The 18,755-nt window shown below is 37.8% G+C and overlaps 1 protein-coding gene across 5 annotated transcripts in view; it reads right to left on the bottom strand.

Moving 5' to 3' along the window:
* Nucleotides 1-14,019: 14,019 nt before the first annotated feature.
* Nucleotides 14,020-18,755, bottom strand: part of MAP3K7 (mitogen-activated protein kinase kinase kinase 7) — a 73,618-nt gene continuing 68,882 nt past the window's right edge. For 2 of the 5 annotated variants that reach the window (XM_023205311.3, XM_023205315.3), the window contains one exon: nucleotides 14,020-17,117. In XM_023205311.3, the coding sequence (XP_023061079.1) occupies nucleotides 16,937-17,117 (181 nt within the window). In that variant the 3' untranslated portion in view covers nucleotides 14,020-16,936. The remainder of the gene's footprint in view (nucleotides 17,118-18,755) is intronic. The other 3 variants (XM_023205314.3, XM_023205316.3, XM_023205312.2) reach the window with 2 other exon arrangements.

The raw sequence follows: 18,755 nt of genomic DNA, 5'->3' as shown, positions 1-18,755 counted from the left end.
CAATTAATAGTGCTGGAATACAGCTGCATATCTGTATGGAAAAAAAATGAACATTGATTCTTACCTTAAACCAAAGATAATAAATACTCAACATGGATCACAGACCAAAATGTAAAAGTCCAACTATTATGTTGGTGCAAAAGCAATCGTAGTTTTTGCCATTAAAAGTAATTACTTTTGCACCAACCTAATAAGTAACTTCTAGAAAGAACAGAAAGAAAAATCTTTGTGAGGGGTAGGCAAGATTTTTCAAAACAGAACACAGGAAGCATAAAATAAAAAATTAATAAATTGGACATCATAAAAATTAAACCTTTTTCTCTTTGAAAAATATCAGTAAGAAAATAGAAAGGCAAGCATAAAAGAAAATATTCACAGCACAAATATCAGACAACAAACTATAACAAGAATATACCAAAGTCTTACACCTCAATATGAAGAAGGGAAACAACACAATTTTTTAAATGGGCAAAATATTTTAAGACTTCACTAAAGAAATTATATGAAAGCCCAATAAGCACATGCCAAGGGACTAAAAGCAGACATCAGGGAAATGCAAATTAAAACCACAACAAGGTCCCCCCACACACCTATTAGAATGGTTAAAATGAAAAAGACCGACTATACCATGTGTGGGCAAGGATATGGAGTAAATGCAACTCTCATACACTGCTGCTGGGAATATAAAATTACACAGTACTTTGGAAAGGTATGGTGGTTTCTTGAAAAGTTAAACATATACCTATCATAAAACTCAGCTATTCTAAGTATTTATCCAAAGGAAATGAACACACATGTCTACATAACGACTTGTACACAAGCATTCATATCAACTCATTTTTGTTAGAGTGCCAAACTGGAAATAACTCAAAATATCCATCAATAGGTGACAAGATAAACAAAATTTGTTACATCTATGCAATGGAATCCTGCTTTAAAAAAGGAAGAAACTATTAATATATGTTAATAATTTGGGTGAATATCAACTCATGCTGAGTGAAAAAGTCAGCCAAAAAGAGACTACATCTTGTAGGATGAAATTCTATAAAACGCAAAAAATTATAGTTACAGAATGCAGACCAGTAGTTGCCTGGGGATGAGGGTGGAGGAGAGATGGATTATTAAAGGGAACAAGGAATCTTTTGGGATTGGGGAAACTCACAATTTTGATTGTGGTGGTTTCACAGGAGAATACATTTTGACAAAACCTATCAAATCATACACTTTAAATGTACAGTTTGCATATAAATTATACCTCAACCTTTGAGCATTTATTTCTTAAGAACTTTAAAATCATTTTGTCCAGTTCATAATAAACCCAATCTCAACTTCATTGGATTTCCAATTGAAATTGCATTAAACAAATACATAATCTATATGCATGTGTATCTATATCAAATATTTGATATTGTCTTATCATTTAGGAAAATGTTAAATTCAGGTCTTGTTTTACATTATTCATGAAGCCTCTTTACTTTAGCACTATTTCCTGATAAATGTTTTTCTTGATATTTTATAATTTTATTGCTCTTGCCACTAAGTTTTAAAAAATATCATTTTTTACTTCCGATTATTATAAAGAAAAACTATTGATTTCGATATATATCAGATACAGTCACTTTATCAAATTCTCTTATTAATTCTAACAGTATTTAAGTAGAGTCTCATGAACCCTCTATACAACTGTACATCCTGCAAACAAAAAAATATTAATTTCCATCGTTTACACTACTAATTATTCTCATTTTTGAGGGCTTTTTTCATTGTGCTGAAACTTTTTAAAAATGCTAGATGATGATAGAAAGTGAACCTCTGCTTTGTTTCAGGCCCTAGTTATTTCACATTCAATTAAAATGATAGTAGTCATTTTCACGAATTAATATGCTGTTGTTTTTGGTGAGCATTCTTTATCAAGTTTGGGAAATTTCATTTTAATCCTGTTTTATTTGTAAGTATTATCAAATCTCATTTGGGCATCTATTGATATAAGTGTAGTTTCTCTCCTTTAAATTATTTAATTAATATATCACATAATTGATTATATAATTCACCACATTGCCTACATAATTGTTTACATAATTAACATGTTACATAATGAATGAAAATGTTGCATTTGTATTATAAACCCTGCTTCTTGGTGTGTCAATCTTTTAATATTTTAAGGGATTCAATATGGACAGATTTCACCAACTGAACTATATCATGCTTTTTAATGGCTACACAGTATTACATGGTGTAACTCTACTATAACTTATTTAACCCTGATTAATGAGTATTTAAGTCGTCTTTTTCTCTTTTTACTCAATGCTGTGATAAACCTAATTATAAAGTAATATATCTCTAAAATTAGGTTGTTGCCAAAGTAATTGCGATTTTTGCCATTAAAAGTAACGACAGAAACCACAATTACTTTGGCATTAACTTAATAATTTATAGTTTTACATTTACTCTGTATGCCACATTTTCTTTATCCGTTCATCCGCTGATGAGCACTTAGGTTGATTCCATATTTTGGCTATTTGAATAGTACTGCAATAAACATGTGAGTGCAGACATCTCTTCAATATATTTGTTTGGACCAACGGAGGCAGGATGGTGCACTTCCGGGTTCTTCTTCACCACCAACTCTTCCCATGTGTGCAAGAATGCAGCTGACGCCCGGGAAGGTGCAGATTAATCAGGCATGCACCAGGTGATGTCAATCCGAGGAGACCAAGATTTACCTGGTGGCACCTGCGAGCGCCCCCCTTCCCCCGACATGCCCGTGCCCCGCCTATTGCCCTTCCACTCCTAGAAAAGTCGCTCCCAGAATGGCGTAAACCCGGGAGGCGGAGCTTGCAGTGAGCTGAGATCAGGCCACTGCACTCCAGCCCAGGCGACAGAGCGAGACTCCGTCTCAAAAAAAAAAAAAAAAGAAAAGAAAAGTCGCTCCCAGCAGATGCAAGCAGATGCACCAGGGGCGGGCTTTCTCAGCCCCCACTCTTGTCGGGACTGTATTAAAAACTCCACCCCTCCCCCCCCAGCTCCCGTCCCTGAAACTAGATGACCAAAGAATAAATTTGCAGTTTTGCTCCTACACTTGCCTACCCGCTGGTTCTTTTGTGCCCACTCTGTGGTCTTAGAAAAACAAATCAGTTGGTGCCGAAGACCCGGGAGGAGGCCCCTCCTCAGGCCTCTAGGGATTGAGGAACCTCCTCCTGCTTCCACACCGCAGAGGGACCAGGACCTGAGACCCGCTTCCCTCACTCTCACGGCCTCTCTGGGTAAGTGCCCTTGTCTCCTCTTTACCTCCCTCGGCCAAAATCCTGCGCAGGTCCGAGGTCCATTTTGAGCCGCCAAGTGGCTTGGGAGACCCGTTCAGGACGGAGACATCCGCCTGAAGGTAATCTCCACTTTGGCTCCATGAGCCTCCAGTCTCTCTCTGCTGGTTCCAAAAGACGCTTTGAAGCCAGGCAAAGATCCACTTCCATTTCCATTGTGTCCATTGTGTCGGTAAAGAGGAAACAAATGAGAAACCCCCAGTCCAAATTTCCAAAGAGCACCCCCTTAGGGTGCCTCCTAGCCAATTTAAAAACCTTACAGCTTGAACAAGACCTTAGGAGGAAGCGGTTAATTTTCCTTTCCACTGTGGCGTGATCGACCTCAGCAATTTCTGCCAGCGGCTAGGCAAGTGGTCCGAAATTAATTACATACAAGGCTTTTGGGCCTTAAGCTCTCGTCCCTATACTCCTCCTTCTCTCCACCCCCTCCCTTCCTGCCCAGACTCCTCCTTCCTCCTCCTTATCTACTAGTAATCCACTCGGTCCCATGCCTCCTTCGGGGCCCCCAACTGGCTGTCTTGAGTCCCCTATCTCTGCCCACACCCTCCTACAGTGTTAGCACCTTTGCGAGAGGTGGCTGGGGCAGAGGGGGTAGTCAGAGTACATGTCCCTTTTTCATTGGCCGATCTTTCCACAATTGAGAAGTGTTTAGGTGATTTCTCAGCTAATCCTACCATATACATAAAGGAATTTAGACACCTTTGTCAGGCCTATGACTTAACTTGGCATGACCTCCAGGTTATCCTAACCTCTACCCTAAACTGACTGAGGTTCTAACCCAATATGCCCGGTTAGATCTGGCCTCCCCCACAGGGGCCACCATTTTGGCATCTTATTTCATTTCTCAATCAGCTCCTGACATTTGTAAAAAAAAACTTCAAAAGGTAGAGGATGGTCCTCAGACACCAATGCAAGACCTAGTTAAATTAGCCTTTAAGGTCTATAACTCCAGAGAGAAGACGGCAAGTTCACCTTGAACAGAAGGTTCAGCTCCTAGCAGCGGCTTTACAGCCCAGTCATAACCCCAGGCCAGAGAGCACACACCCCACAGACTCCAAGGCTGCAAAAAGAGCCTGCTATATAAGTGCGGCAAGGCAGGACACTCTGCCAACAGGTGTCCGAAGGGTCCCCGAGCCCCAACGCAGCCTTGCTATAAGTGCAAGGCATCAGGACATTAGGCCAGTGAATGTCCTAACCCTCGTCCACCAGCAACCCCCTGCCCTGCTTGCCAGCAGGGAGGACACTGGAAGTCTGATTGCCCCACCCTGAGAACAGGTCTTGCGTCTCCACGTGACCCCCTTTCCCAGGATCCTGGGAGCTCCTTCCAGCTCCTACATCTGGACGACGACGACGACAACTGAAGGTGCCGAGACTCGGGGACCCCCATCACCCTTGCCGAGCCACAGGTGACTCTCCTGGTAGCGGGTAAGACAATTTTTTAATCGACAGCGAGGCTACCTATTCTGTTTTGTCGTCCTTCTCTGGACCTAGCCTTCCATCAATATCTCTGTAGTAGGAGTAAGGGAAAAGCCATCCACTCCACGAAAAACTCCACTCCTTAATTGCTGCCTGGCCAACAATTACTTTGCGCACTGGTTCCTCATTCCCAGCTAAAAAGGGCCCCTACCGAAAGCAATCAGTGGAAATCAGTTTGGCTTTCCCCCACTCGCCTCAAACATACTAAATTTTCTTAACTATCTCATACTCCCCAACCTTGCCAGGACCATCCTTCTGGGTTTTGCCCATATTCCAACAAATGCTTCCATTCCTCATTCCTATACTAATACTGTTCCTTATTTTATTCTTCATCCATACGTCCAAGTGCCAGCCATGGGCCCCGACCTTAATGACGCCCCTTAACAGCAGGAAGTAGCCAGACAGACCACGGCGCCCCTTTATCACTATTATCAATAAAAGGTTGGACTGTTTGGATGAAGGGAGGCAGGATGGTGCACTTCCGGGTTCTTCTTCACCACCAACTCTTCCCATGTGTGCGAGAATGCAGCTGACGCCCGGGAAGGTACAGATTAATCAGGCATGCACCAGGTGATGTCAATCCGAGGAGACCAAGATTTACCTGGTGGCACCTGCGGAGCGCCCCCCTCCTCCCCCGACATGCCCGTGCCCCGCCTATTGCCCTTCCACTCCTAGAAAAGTCGCTCCCAGCAGGTGCGCGGGGGACGGGCTTTCTCAGCCCCCACTCTTGTCGGGACTGTATTAGAAACTCCCCCCAACCCAGCTCCGGTCCCTGAAGCTAGATGACCAAAGAATAAATTTGCAGTTTTGCTTTTAGCCTTGCCTACTCGCTGGTTCTTTTGTGCCCACTCTGGTGGTCTTAGAAAAACAAATCAATATTGATATCTTTTCTTTTGTGTATACACTCAGAAGTGGAATTGCTGGGTCACACGGTAGTTTTACTTTCAGTTTTTTAAGGAACGTCCATACAGTTTTCTATAGTGGCTGTACTAATTTGCATTTCCACCAAAAATGTACATGGGTTCCTCATTTTCCATATTCTCACCAAATTGTTCCCTTTTTGATAAAAACTATTTTTACTGGGGTGAGACGATATTACCTTGTGGCTTTGATTTGCATTTCTCTGATGGTTAGTGAGGTTGAGCATTGTTTAACATACCCATTGGTCACCTGTTGTGTCTTTGTTTGAGAAATGTATATTCAGATCTTTTGCCCATTTTAAAGTTGTATTGTTTTTTCCTATTGAGTTGTTTGAGCTCCTTGTGTACTCTGGTTACTAATCCCTTATTAGAGGAATAGTTTGCAAACGTTTTCTCCCATTCTGTAGGTTGTATCTTTATTGTTTCCTTTATTGTGCAGAAGCTTTTTAGCTTGATGTAACTCCACTTATTTTTGCTTTGGTTGCCTGTGCTTTTGAGATCTTACACAAAAAAAGTCTTTGCCTAGATCGATTTTCTGGAGCCTTTACTTTCTTTTAGTAGTTTCATAGTTTCAGGTCTTGGATTTAAGTCTTAAATTCGTTTTGATTTGATTTTTGTGTATGGTCAAAGAGAGGGGTCTAGTTTCATTCTTCTGCATATGGATATCCCGTTTTCCCAGCATGATTCATTGAAGAGACCCTCCTTTCTCCATTTTATGTTCTTGGAGACTTTGTCAAAAATGAGTTGGCTGCACCCACATGGATTTCCTTCTGGGTTCTCTATGGTATTACATTGGCCTCTCTATATTTTTATGCTAGTATTAACACCATGCTGATTTGACTACCACAGCTTTTTAGAATATTAAAAAATACTCAGGTAGCGTGATACTTCCAGCTTTGTTCTTTCTGCTTTGGATTGCTTTGGCTACTTGGGATCTCTTTTGGTTCCATATATATTTTAGGATTTTTTTTCTATTTCCGTGAAAAATGTCATTGGTATTTTGATAGGAAATACATTGAACCAACAAATGGTTTTGGGTAGTATTGTCATTTTAACAGTACATCTTCTCATCCATGGGTATGAACTCTCTTTCCATTTTTTGTGCCCTCTTCAATTTCTTTTATTAGTGATTTATAGTTTTCCTTTATAAATCTTTCTTTGGTTAAATTGGTTCCTAGGTATTTTATATTACTCGTAGTTACTGTAAATAAGATTGTTTTCTTGATTTCTTTTTTTGATGGCTTACTGTTGGAGTACATAAATGCTACTAATTTTTGTATGCTGATTTTTTTATCTTGTAGCTTTACTAAATTTATCAGTTCTGACAGTCCTCTATTGGAGTCTTAGGTTTTTCTAATTATTAAGATCATGTCATCTGTGAACAAGGCTAATTTAACTTCATTTCCAATTTGGATGCCCTTTCTTTCTCCTGCCTAGTTGCTCTGGCCACAAGTTGCAATATTATGTTGAATAAAAGTGGTGAATGTGGGCATCCTTGTCTTGTTCCTGATTTTGGAGGAAAGGCTTTTTATTTTTCATTGTTCAGTATGATGTTGGCTGTGGGTTTGTCATATATGGCCTTTATTATTTTGAGGTATGTTCTTTCTACACCCAGTTTATTTAGAATTTCTATCATAAAGGAATGTATTTTATTGAATATTTTTCAGCATCTATTGAAATGGCCATATGATTTCTGTTCTTGGTTCTGTTAATGTGATGTATTACGTTTATTGACTTGCATATTTTGAATCATCCTTGCAACTCTGGGATGAATCACATTTGATCATGGTGAATGATCTTTTAAATATGTTGTTAAATCCAGTTTACTAGTATTTTGTTGAGGATTTTTGTATCTATTTTTTTTTCTTTCAGATTAAAGAATTCCTTTCAGTTTATCTTGTAAGATGGGTCTGGTGGAGGTAAATTCTCTCAGCTTTTGCTCATCTACAAAGATCACCTCTCTTGTTTGATAGTTTTGATGGTTGTGTCCCTCTTAGATGGCAGTTATTTTCTTTCAGCACTTTGGAACTGTCATCCCACTCCCTCCTGGCCTGCATGGTGTCCATTAAGTCTGCTGCCAGAAGAACTGGAGCTCCTTAATATGTTATTTGCTTCTCTCCTTTTGCTGCTTTTGGAATTCTTTTCTCCTTGACTCTTGACTTTTTTTTTCTTTTTTGAGACAGGGTCTCAATCTATTACCCAGGATGGAGAGCAGTGGCGTGATCTTGGCTTACTGCAACCTCCATCTCCTGCACTCAAGCGATCTTCCTATCAAAGTCTCCCAAGTAACTGGGACTACAAGTGCATGCCACCATGCCCAGCTAATTTTTTTGTATTTTAATAATTTTTTAAATTTATTTTTATTTTAAGTAGAGATGCGGTTTGGCCATGTTGCCCAGGCTGGTCTTGAACTCCTGCAGTCAAGTGATCCGCCCGCCTCGGCCTTCCACAGTGCTGGGATTACAGGCATGAGCCACCGCGCCTCGCCTTTGTCCTTGACTTTTGAAAGTTTGATTATATACCTTGGGGTAGTCTTATTTGGGTTGAATCTGTTTGGTGTTCTCTGACCTTCCTGTATCTGGCTATTTATCTCTTACTCAAGTTTTAGAAAGGTTTCTGTTATTTCTTTGAATAAGCTTTCCACCCCTTGCTCTTGCTCAACTCCCTCTTGAACACCAATAATTCTTAGATTTGGTCTTTCGAGGTAATTTTCTGTATCTGGTATGTTACTTTCATTCTTTTTTCTCCTCTCTTTCCAAACAGACTATCTTTGTGTTCACTGATTCCTTTTTCAGCTTGATCTATTCTGCTGTTGAAAGTCTCTAGCGAATTTCTCAATTCAGCAAATATTTCTCAACTCCAAGATGTTTTTTATTATTTCAATCTCTGTTAAATTTCTCTGATAAATTTCTGAATTGATTTTCTGTGTTATCTTGAGGATCACTGAGTTTCCTTATAACTGTTATTTTGCATTCTTGTTGAGTTCCCATATCACAGCCTTGTTGGCATCCTGGTTCCTTATTTTGTCTGTGTGGGAGGTCATAGTTCCGTTTGCTTATGTTTCCTGTAGATATACATTTATGTCTTTGCATTAAAGCATTAGTTATTTACTCGTCTTCTCTGTATGGCTTTTTTTTGGATACGTTTGTTAGAGATTTTTTTTGCCACTGACCTACTGATTTCCCTGCCCCTCCCCCCCCCCCCCCCGCCCCCGCCAAGTCGCTACCTCTTTTCTGGCACTAGATGGTGTCTTAAGCCCAGGTTTGCCACCCACCCAAATGGGGGTGGAGAGGTACCCAAAGGGGTATCTTGGTAGTGTGGGAAGGCTGGCCAGGGGTTCACGCCCAGGGAGCCTGTGGAATGAACCTCATATACCCTGATGCTGCTGAGAAGCCACTCTGATTTGGTGTTTCCTTTGGCTGAGTTACAGAGCTGCCAAGGCTTGCCTCCTGCCTTTGTCTCTGGATGACCTCAGGGATATTTTTCCCTTCAGACACTCTTGATGCTTCCCATGGGTTGAGGCAGGAACAGGTCTCCTGACAGAGAACTCAAGATGATGGGGAAGGTGGTTGTTAACCTTGATCTCTTTTTCCAGTGTAGGAACTCTGAACTGGGGGGTGAAATTTTGGGGGGAAGGGCACTGTGGACACAGAGGTCCAATTCTCTGACTACGTGGTCTTTTCACTTCTCTATGGTTCTAGGAACTATCACTTCTTTATATTTGAATTCTAGAATATTGCTGGTGATAATTTCAGCACTATATGTTGTCTTTTTTTGTGTGTGGGAGTTAGGGGGGTGGGGAGTAAAGCAAGCTTGCTTCTGTGCTACCATTTTGGAACCAGAAGTCTTGGTGGTTCCTACATTTGTGCAACAGGATCACTTGGGGAATTGGGAAAAAAGTTATATCCCTGGTCCTACACCATCATTGTGAAGCAGAATTTCCCCAGAATGTATACTTTCTCCCATCAAACTCTGGGAACAGAATTTCTCCCATCAAATCCATGGGAATACCTTTAGAATCTCCTCCTTTCAGATCCACCCTTACCTGGAGGGATCCAGGTTGGGGCCAATAGTGGGAGGAGAAATTCCAGCTCTTGTAGGCTGAATGTAATTGTGTCCATGGCAAAGGGCCTGGGTACCTGGCCCATTAAGCTGTCCTCTGGAGTTGCCCACAACAATAAAACTTGGTCAGAGTGTTGTCTAAGACTTCTCCACATCTTGGTTTTTATTTTTGTTGCACAGAAAACAGTAAGAAGGGAAATAATTTTTAAAAGGGAAAAATCACCACAATGCCAGCATCTGGACATTAACCACTTCACTTTTTAATTTTCTCTCAGAGGCTTTTGTAATTATTCCATTCAATGGCATTATTATTTCATTTATATTAAAGATCAAATATACTTTTTGTGAATGAGTCTAGGACTCTAGCTCTCTTCCCTTTTATTAACAAGAAAATACACTCCAAGTTCTACACTAATTAAAAATGAGAGTTTTGTAGGGCTTAAGGCTTAGAAGACCTGGGATTGAACTGCAGTCCATAATTTACTACCTGGGCAAACTTTCAAACTCCTCTGTGCTTCAGCTTACCTCTAAAGCAAGGGTCACATTTAAGAAATGTCGGAAACATAATATAAACTTAACAAATGTTAGTTTCTTTCTCTTTGTCTTTGTTGACATCTCTAAGTTTGTTAACACTTTTTTATCCTTGTAAGTTAAATTTTGTTTTCTTTTCATAATGGACTTCCTACCAAAGTTTCTTTTCTAAGGGACACTGTCTGATACTGAATATTTAAATGATTTCAAGTCTAGTTTCCAGCTAAGGTGTTTCAACTTAAAACACATTTTAAAGTTTTATTTTATTTTTCCAAGCTGTATCAATTATAAATACATGAAAATCTCCAGGTATGTGTACACCATATTGATCAGAGTTTTACATTAATGAAGATGCAAGTTACTTGTGCATTCTAGTGAGAGGCCAAGTTTTCCTGCTCCCCTTTTATTGTGGAGAGTGGGGAAGGAGGAAGTGGTCAAGGCAGTGGCCTACTTTCCTTCCCAAGGGAGTGTGGCAGAGGCTATTCTTGTCCCCTACAACCTTTCAGTCCTCCACCTGTAATTTAACTCTATCTGATCTCCTAAGTGAAGCATGTGGCTATCCATTATACAGATGTTTCCCAGCCTCTCTGCAGCTAGGAGTGGCCACGAGACTATGTTCTGTTCAAAACATGAGTGTAAACGATGTGCACCTTCCCAGTTCTTATCCTTTTCCTCTTCCCTTTGGCGGCAAAGCAGATGTGTAGAATTGTACTACTTTAGTTTTTTATATGAGAAAAAAAGAACTGCTAACTTGTTTCAGCCATTATTTTGGGCAGCAGCCAAACTTACATCCTAGTGAATATAGAGAGATAGTGAACATGGTCTGAGGCACTGAGGTTAAGGAATTTTCTGATATGGATAAAAAAGAAAGTACAATAGGAAGAAATGTTTGGTGTAGGCCAAGGAAATCTATACTACTTCCTCAGTCATCCTAAACATAAAACTTGGAACCATGAATGCAAAGATAGTAAAACTGAAATCTAACTACATAATTCTAAGAATGTACTAATAGTATCATGGCCCCAATGTACAGAAGTAGATGTGCTTAGTAAGCATATAATTCATCCATTTCATATGCAGCTCAGATAATATTCTCAGGGTACATGCAAAAGGAACAAGAGTGTGTCAATTTTTCTAAGATGTCTATCACATTTTAGATAGATATTTAGTTAAGGACTTTTGTAGGAAACTGATTAAAAGCCAAAAGGGTTCTAGAGCATGTGATGAGGGAATACCACCATTAATTCTACAACCTAAGTCACACTCATTTTCAGGTTTCTTCAGTCTTTTTTTTTTTTTTTGAGATGGAGTCTCGCTCTGTCGCCCAGGCTGGAGTGCAGTGGCCGGATCTCAGCTCACTGCAAGCTCCGCCTCCCGGGTTTACGCCATTCTCCTGCCTCAGCCTCCTGAGTAGCTAGGACTACAGGCGCCCGCACCATGCTCTGCTAGTTTTTTCGTATTTTTTTTTTTTTTTAGTAGAGACGGAGTTTCACCGTGTTAGCCAGGATGGTCTCGATCTCCTGACCTCGTGATCCGTCAGTCTCGGCCTCCCAAAGTGCTGGGAGGGATTACAGGCTTGAGGCACTGCGCCCGGCCTCTTCAGTCTCTTAATTTGAATTTAGTAAATGAGCCAATCAATGATTAATGTAATCATTCCAGTAATAACTAAAGAAGAGGTATCCACAAATAGAAACAGGCAATAAGTCTGAAAAGTAACTGCATTTTGTAAGTTACTTTTGCTTTTCAGAGGATAAATATCCAGCATTTACTCAGTAATTTCTGGTGCTTTCAAAGCAATAATCCTGCTGCTATATGGCACTGATAAGATATCATTAACCATTAAATTAAAGGAAAAGGAATGCCTTTCATGACTTGGAAATTTGAAAGTACCGTGACACTCAAATAGAGTTAAATAGCTATTCATTTCTCAAAAAAGCTTCATTGAAGAGTGGACGTATGTATTTTGGAAGACTCAAGTTATGCATAACACAGATGCTACTGATTTAAAGGCTGCCTAAAGTAACTGATGGGCAGGTCATTTAAACTGAAGTTCTGTTTTGGTGGAACTGCATGGCAGGGGGTGTTGGAACCTCCAAGATCAGTGTCTAGTCATGGATGGAAAAGGAGCATAGGGCCTGGTGTTAAGCATTGTATCATCTGCCAATGCAAATATATTTTCTATGTGCACCACCATTTCAGGAAGGACCACTGACAACATCTGTGTAAGATAGTGTCAAACAGTTTTACAAAGACTTATCTTCACTGTTACTGAAAATACTGTTTTGCAAATTCTTCTGTGGCATAACAACCAACCTAGTCTTTCCCGGGATTTTGAGCAAACAGAAAGCAGCTGCAACTTAAAAAAAATAAAAAAAAGAAAAACAACAGAAAACTTAAAATTCCTCTCAAAGAAATTACAAAAACTACTCAAGTAGGGGAAAAGGCTTAAGAAGTAAAGTGTACATATTTTAGGATTTCATTTATGTAAAACTGTAGAAAATGCAAACTAATCTATATTATTAGAAAGCAGATCAGTGGTTGGGGACTGGGGTGAGAGGAGGGCTCAACTGCAAGGGGCAGGAGGGTACTTTTGGAGGTGGTAGACATACTGAGGATGTTGACTGCTGGTGTGGTTTCCCAAGGGAATACGTAAGTCAAAACTCTATAAGCAGCACACTTTTACTTAAATGCTCACCAAATTCTGAGGTGATTTAGCTTTCCACATTGACTTATTTGGCAGGTAGGATATCTGCATTTTAAAAAATTGGATGCAGTTTATCATACATGAATTATACCCCAATTTAAAACCATGCAGATCTCCCACCTGCCAAATAAGTCAATGTGAAAGCTAAATCACCTCAGAATTTGGAGAGCATTTAAAATTACAGCATGGCAAAGTTGTTTAGATCATAGACTTGGGTTTTAAAAGACACAGGGGTGGGTCTCAATGTTGGCTTTGTTGCTATCTATAGAGCGGTCACAAAGCTCCTGCATCTTCTAGTTATGTTATCTCGTTCTCTTCCTTTGTTTGCCATTCAATCTAAGATTTTTCCTATGCTTTCTTTGCATCATGGACTAACAGTGGCCACGGCGTCCCCATGGATTCTGCCTGAAACAGATGATGATGGAAAAGGAGACTTAGGCACAAGTCTTAACCTTTAGGAGCCTATTTTCCCATCTGTAAGATGGGAATACTATCTAACTACTGTGTGACTGAAATGGACATGTAACTTGGTATTGGTAATAGCAGTGCAGTTTATAATATATGATAAACAAATATTTATTAAAAGAATGAGCAATTAAATGGATGGATTTACTAAAATGAAGGTAGAGTTTATAAGAATGTGTGCATATGTTTAGGTTGGAAAGCCAGCAGATTGATAAAGGAATGAAATACCTAATTTAACTTAGAAATACTCTAAGAAAACAGTTTTCTGATGAGAAGAACCACTTAGTGATATATGACATGTTGTGCTTCATACAAATTAGGACTCACGAAATTGTGAAGAGCTCCATTTAACACAAAACTTTGAAATGCAAGAGATGATGTGTTAACTGGCAAATTACCCAGCCTCTTAAAAACCCTGATTATGGTACAAAAGTGCCATTTCAGTTTTTACTAGGTTCTGTGTAAGGTAAACGTGGTGCTAAAGCAAAACACCTCACAGCTCATTTGCTGATACAAGTCATTCACCACTTTTACGTACCAGTTTAGAATAGTAATCTGAATTTTATTAAAAACAAAAATAAATCTAAAAAGCTTCCTTCAATTACAAGTATGGACAAGAATTTCTGTATTACATCATTTGACAAAATGTTCTGAATGACAGAAGGAGAAGTAGAACTTACTACCATTTGAAGACAGGAGTTGAACGCTGAAAACCACACACATTTATAGAAAGAAACCAAAGTTTCACAGGGAAGACCTGTGATCTCTGGCTACAGGAGCTGAAATTAGGAACATGAAAGAAACCTGAAGAGAGAAGACATTCAATACTCTAAAATACTTCAGCAAAAATAGTCAAACATTTGTAAACAACTTTTAACACATCTTTATATGCTGTGTTGCTATATGGTAAATATTCTTAACTGATTATTATTCAACTCAAAAAAGTGATTTTTATTGCTCATGAATACTTCCCACTAGATTAGATAAAAGCTTGCTTTCTTTCCCTGGAGGCAAGAGTAAAATGTAATTAGGGCTTACTCAGTGATTGTTTTTGAATTTCTTAGACTGGAGCATTCCAGCCACTTGCTTGGCTGTTTGTGATTTCCACCCAAAAAACGAAGGTCAAAATAAATTGTAAAACCAGAGCGAATAAGTTTGGCTCTTTGTTAACATTTTTATTTGCAGGTTTGATGGATAAGGACACTGATGAAACTGGCTGTGGATTTTAATTATCCCCGGTATCTTTTTCTCCCATCTCCAGGGATCATCAGGACTTAAAAGCACGAAATTGACAACACAACTACTTAAAAACAGAGTAAGGCTGAACTGTACTCAATGTCCAGGGCAACTACAGTACTGAAAATCCCAAGGAACTTATTGTAAACAAACAAGCAACTGTTCAACAGCCTCTTGCATTTGGTACCACGACTAAATCTACTATTTTCTTCCATTTAGCTATTTGGATATTTTTATGAAATGACTACAAGTAAAAACTGTAATAAAATTTCCCTTTAAGTGTGTTATGATACAGCAAAACACATCAATGACTAGAAATAAGATCTGAAATCTTGAATGCTAAATCCTAATGGCAACATCAAGCCTTAGCATTCATGCTTGGATATCTCGTGCTCTGAGATAAAAGGCCTCTTTAAAGTGACTAGGTCCCTTTCAGTGGAGTGACAGAGATGTACATACAAGCAACAATGCTATGGAGGAGTCATGCTTTATCCTAGTCTACAGTTATTTTCTCTGCCGATTTTATTTTACTATTACTATGCTGAACCCAATATCTGTTTCAGCTAGGTAATCAAATTATTTCAGAACAATAACACTCTTTTTATTTAAATTAAATGATAGAAGACATTTATTTCCAGGAAGCTTTCTAAAATAGCTTTTGAAGAAGCTAAAAATAACAGTTTAGTACAAACTGTCCTTCACCTGTATTGCTTGTATACACAAGGAATTCATTATAAAACTCAGTGGTAGGAGGAAAAAATAATGGAAGAAAAAGTTACCTGCTTTAACATTTTAAAGAATAGTTTTGATAACTTCTTAGATCTTGCTTATCTGAAATAGAGCAAAAACTGCAATACGATCATGACAGAATTCTAATAATCACAGCAATTAATGCCTTCATTTTGAACTTTTTCTTCCTAAAACATTAATGCTATAAAAATCAGATTGATGATATCCTTGTTTGAAAGACACCTTGTATTGGTATCAAAATGTGACTTGTTTTAACACCACCTGAAAAAATATAGAGTTTGCATAGTCTATTATTTCAATGTCATTTTATTATTAAAGTTATTCTGAAGGTTTTGGTAGCAAAATTACTGGTAACAATATAAATACTCTGTAAGTGTTGAAATTATTTTAAAAGTGTTGAAAGGCAGCAGGCATTCTAGAATGGGATTGTAAGGAAAATCAAATATTTCAATATCCAGGATAATTAGGATACTTGTTGAATTTATATTTACTTTTTTGACTTCCTTCTGATTTGCCTGGTTTATTCCTCATTTGGTATCATAAAAAGAAAGTTAAGCCCAAGCCTTTTTTAGCTGGAGCAATAATTTCCATTTTCCATTATTTTTCTTCATTTTTTTTTCAAATACATGAGAAAACAATCGAAGAATCATTGCAGGAAGAAATGATCATTTAAGCTCAATCATGTTCTTTTGCCTTTTAATTTCATTTAAGAGATTAATATTAGTCATAAAAGCTTTACAGTTTCAACACACATACACACAATCACAGAATTAAAAATCTTTACTCCTTAAAAAAAAATGAGTTCCATTTTGTTCAACGTATCACAATCAAATTTTAGTCTAACAAAATCCGGTAAAACTGCTTTCATTAAATAGAGCAGCTGCCACTTACCTTTACATATTTTACGGATGGAACTGATCCAAGGATGCTGGCATCAAAGCCCTTACACTGAACTATCCCTAAAAGTTCCGTATTTCTGTAATATACCACCAATCACTCTAAATTTGTAATACCCTGTCTTTAACTTGGTATATACCATCTTTTGGGAAAAAAATTATTAGCATTTTGAGATGAGATACAAGAATAAAGTCATTCTTGAGGTTCCACCTCTAATATGAAAAAATGGACGATGTTTGCACATAGCAGCTAGTTTGATACCTCCTGTTCTTTTAGGCTAGCCTTCACACAATGAGCATGCATATACAGCCACAGTTCACTGCATCTGTTTTGAAGTTGCAAAGTGCTGCTCATTCAAGTCACAGATGCTACCATGTTATGCAATGAAACAGTAAAATTGTATGTCCACCATGAGAAAAGGAAAATAAACAATGAAACAAATGCAGCAAATATAGGCAGTTGGCATTCAGAACACGCCAAAAAGCTAACACTCATGAATTGTCATTTTAAGGTTTTCCTTTCCTTAAAAAAAAAGTCTTTCTTTGCATATTTCAAAATGTAACGGTCCCAGAGAATCATGAAGTGCCTTGTCGTTTCTGCTGCTGACTTCTGATGACCTCTAGTTGTTTTTTGCATTGCTGGTAGTAAGTAGAAAGGCTTTTGTTTTCATCTAAAAGCTTTTTATGTTCTTGTACCAGGCGAGATGTATTTTGCTGGTCCTTTTCATCCTGGTCCAGTTCTGCAACTAGTTCTTGCCTACAAACAAATACCACATAATATTACACATGATGGAAAAATTCATACCTTACTAGCTGACGATGGAAGCTCAATTAGTGAGAATTTTTATTCTGGGTTTATCATTTTGCATCTTAGGTACACTGCTCAAGCATAATTATGGACTGGGGTGGAACTCTCATCTATTTCTAGTGTAATCATACAAATATCATAATCCTTTTATTAAGTAACTGTACTTGGATAAATAGTGAAGCAGATAAAATGGTAAAATAAAAGTTTCAGAAAATTTCATTTTCTATCCTCTTTTTGTATAGGAAGGATGAAAAATGGTTGGAAAAGGTTCTATCTGGCTATGGGAAAATATGAAGTTTTTATCATTCACATTCTACTTTTATACTCATTCGCATTCTGAAGTCACAATCATACTTAACTATAGTAGAGAGTGGTAAGCTAACAGAAAATTTGCAAGCTAATTAAAATAAATGCTATTGAATTTAAAGCTTTTTCCCATTTTAAAGCAGTGAGAAAAATTACAAAGTACCACTTCTTTTAAAATACTTACATTTACAAGCATTTTCAGGAAAGACCCTCATTCTTTTATAGTCTGATAAACTTATTTAAGTCCCTTTTATTCGGGAACTATTAAGTATTCCCAAAAAAGATGCATCTTTAGGCATTTCCTAAAGTGAAGTTACTGGATATAAATGAGCAATTAATAAAAGGTCCTTAAGCAAAATAACTACCTAATACTATTTCTGAAAGTATTTAAAATTAATTAAAACTGTCACAGTTTTCACAGCCAACAGCCTACTCTACCATTTGTTTTTTCCAGCATAGAATTCTTCTTTCAAATGATTAAAGTATGGCAAAAGTATAGGTTAAATACGTGAAATAAGAAATCAAGCTTTCTCAACATAAAGTGCCAGCAGTTCTATAATTACTTCTACGATTTCCAGACTGTAGTATTTAATTTCCTATTTAGGCTTACCTTTCAAATACTAGGTTGGTTCCATTTAAATCACTGTATCAATAAATTGTGATAAAACAATTTTTTCTCTTTGTTTTTGAAGCACATACAGAAAGCTTTTCACAAATTCAGAAAAAAAGCTTTCATTTATTTAGATTAAAATTAATGAAGGGAATCCTATTATCATACATATATAAAGATGCCAAAATGTTTTCCTTAACACTTCATTTTAGTTACCACTAATAATTCAGTTTCCTAAGTATGAAACTTCCTGAAGGTCATGCTTAAGAAAACTGAAGATACATACATATTTAAGAACTGTGAATGTAGTAGTAAGGAAATTAGATTGGATTTCTTTAAAAAGGGAGGAAGGCAGTTTTATAACTCCTTAGAAAAACACTCAGTTATGAAATACATATAGTATTTTAATAAGTAATCGAATCCTAAACATACACCTGGAAAAAGTGTATTTACAAAAATGTTTCTAAGATAAGGCACAACTGAATGTTAGTAAATCAAATTATTTTATCTATGTACAAGAAAACAATAAATCTTTATAACAATAAATCTAAACAGCTCTGAGAACATAAAACAATGGGTATAGAGCACCAGTTTATTTTCCATAGCACTAATATGATATAGTCAAAAGGACTGAATTTTGCATAAAAAATTCTTAGTAAAAGGGTGCTTAA

This window comes from Piliocolobus tephrosceles, chromosome 5 (genome assembly GCF_002776525.5).
Source record: "Piliocolobus tephrosceles isolate RC106 chromosome 5, ASM277652v3, whole genome shotgun sequence".
NCBI lineage: Eukaryota > Metazoa > Chordata > Mammalia > Primates > Cercopithecidae > Piliocolobus > Piliocolobus tephrosceles.
This window is presented reverse-complemented; position numbering and strand designations above follow the sequence as displayed.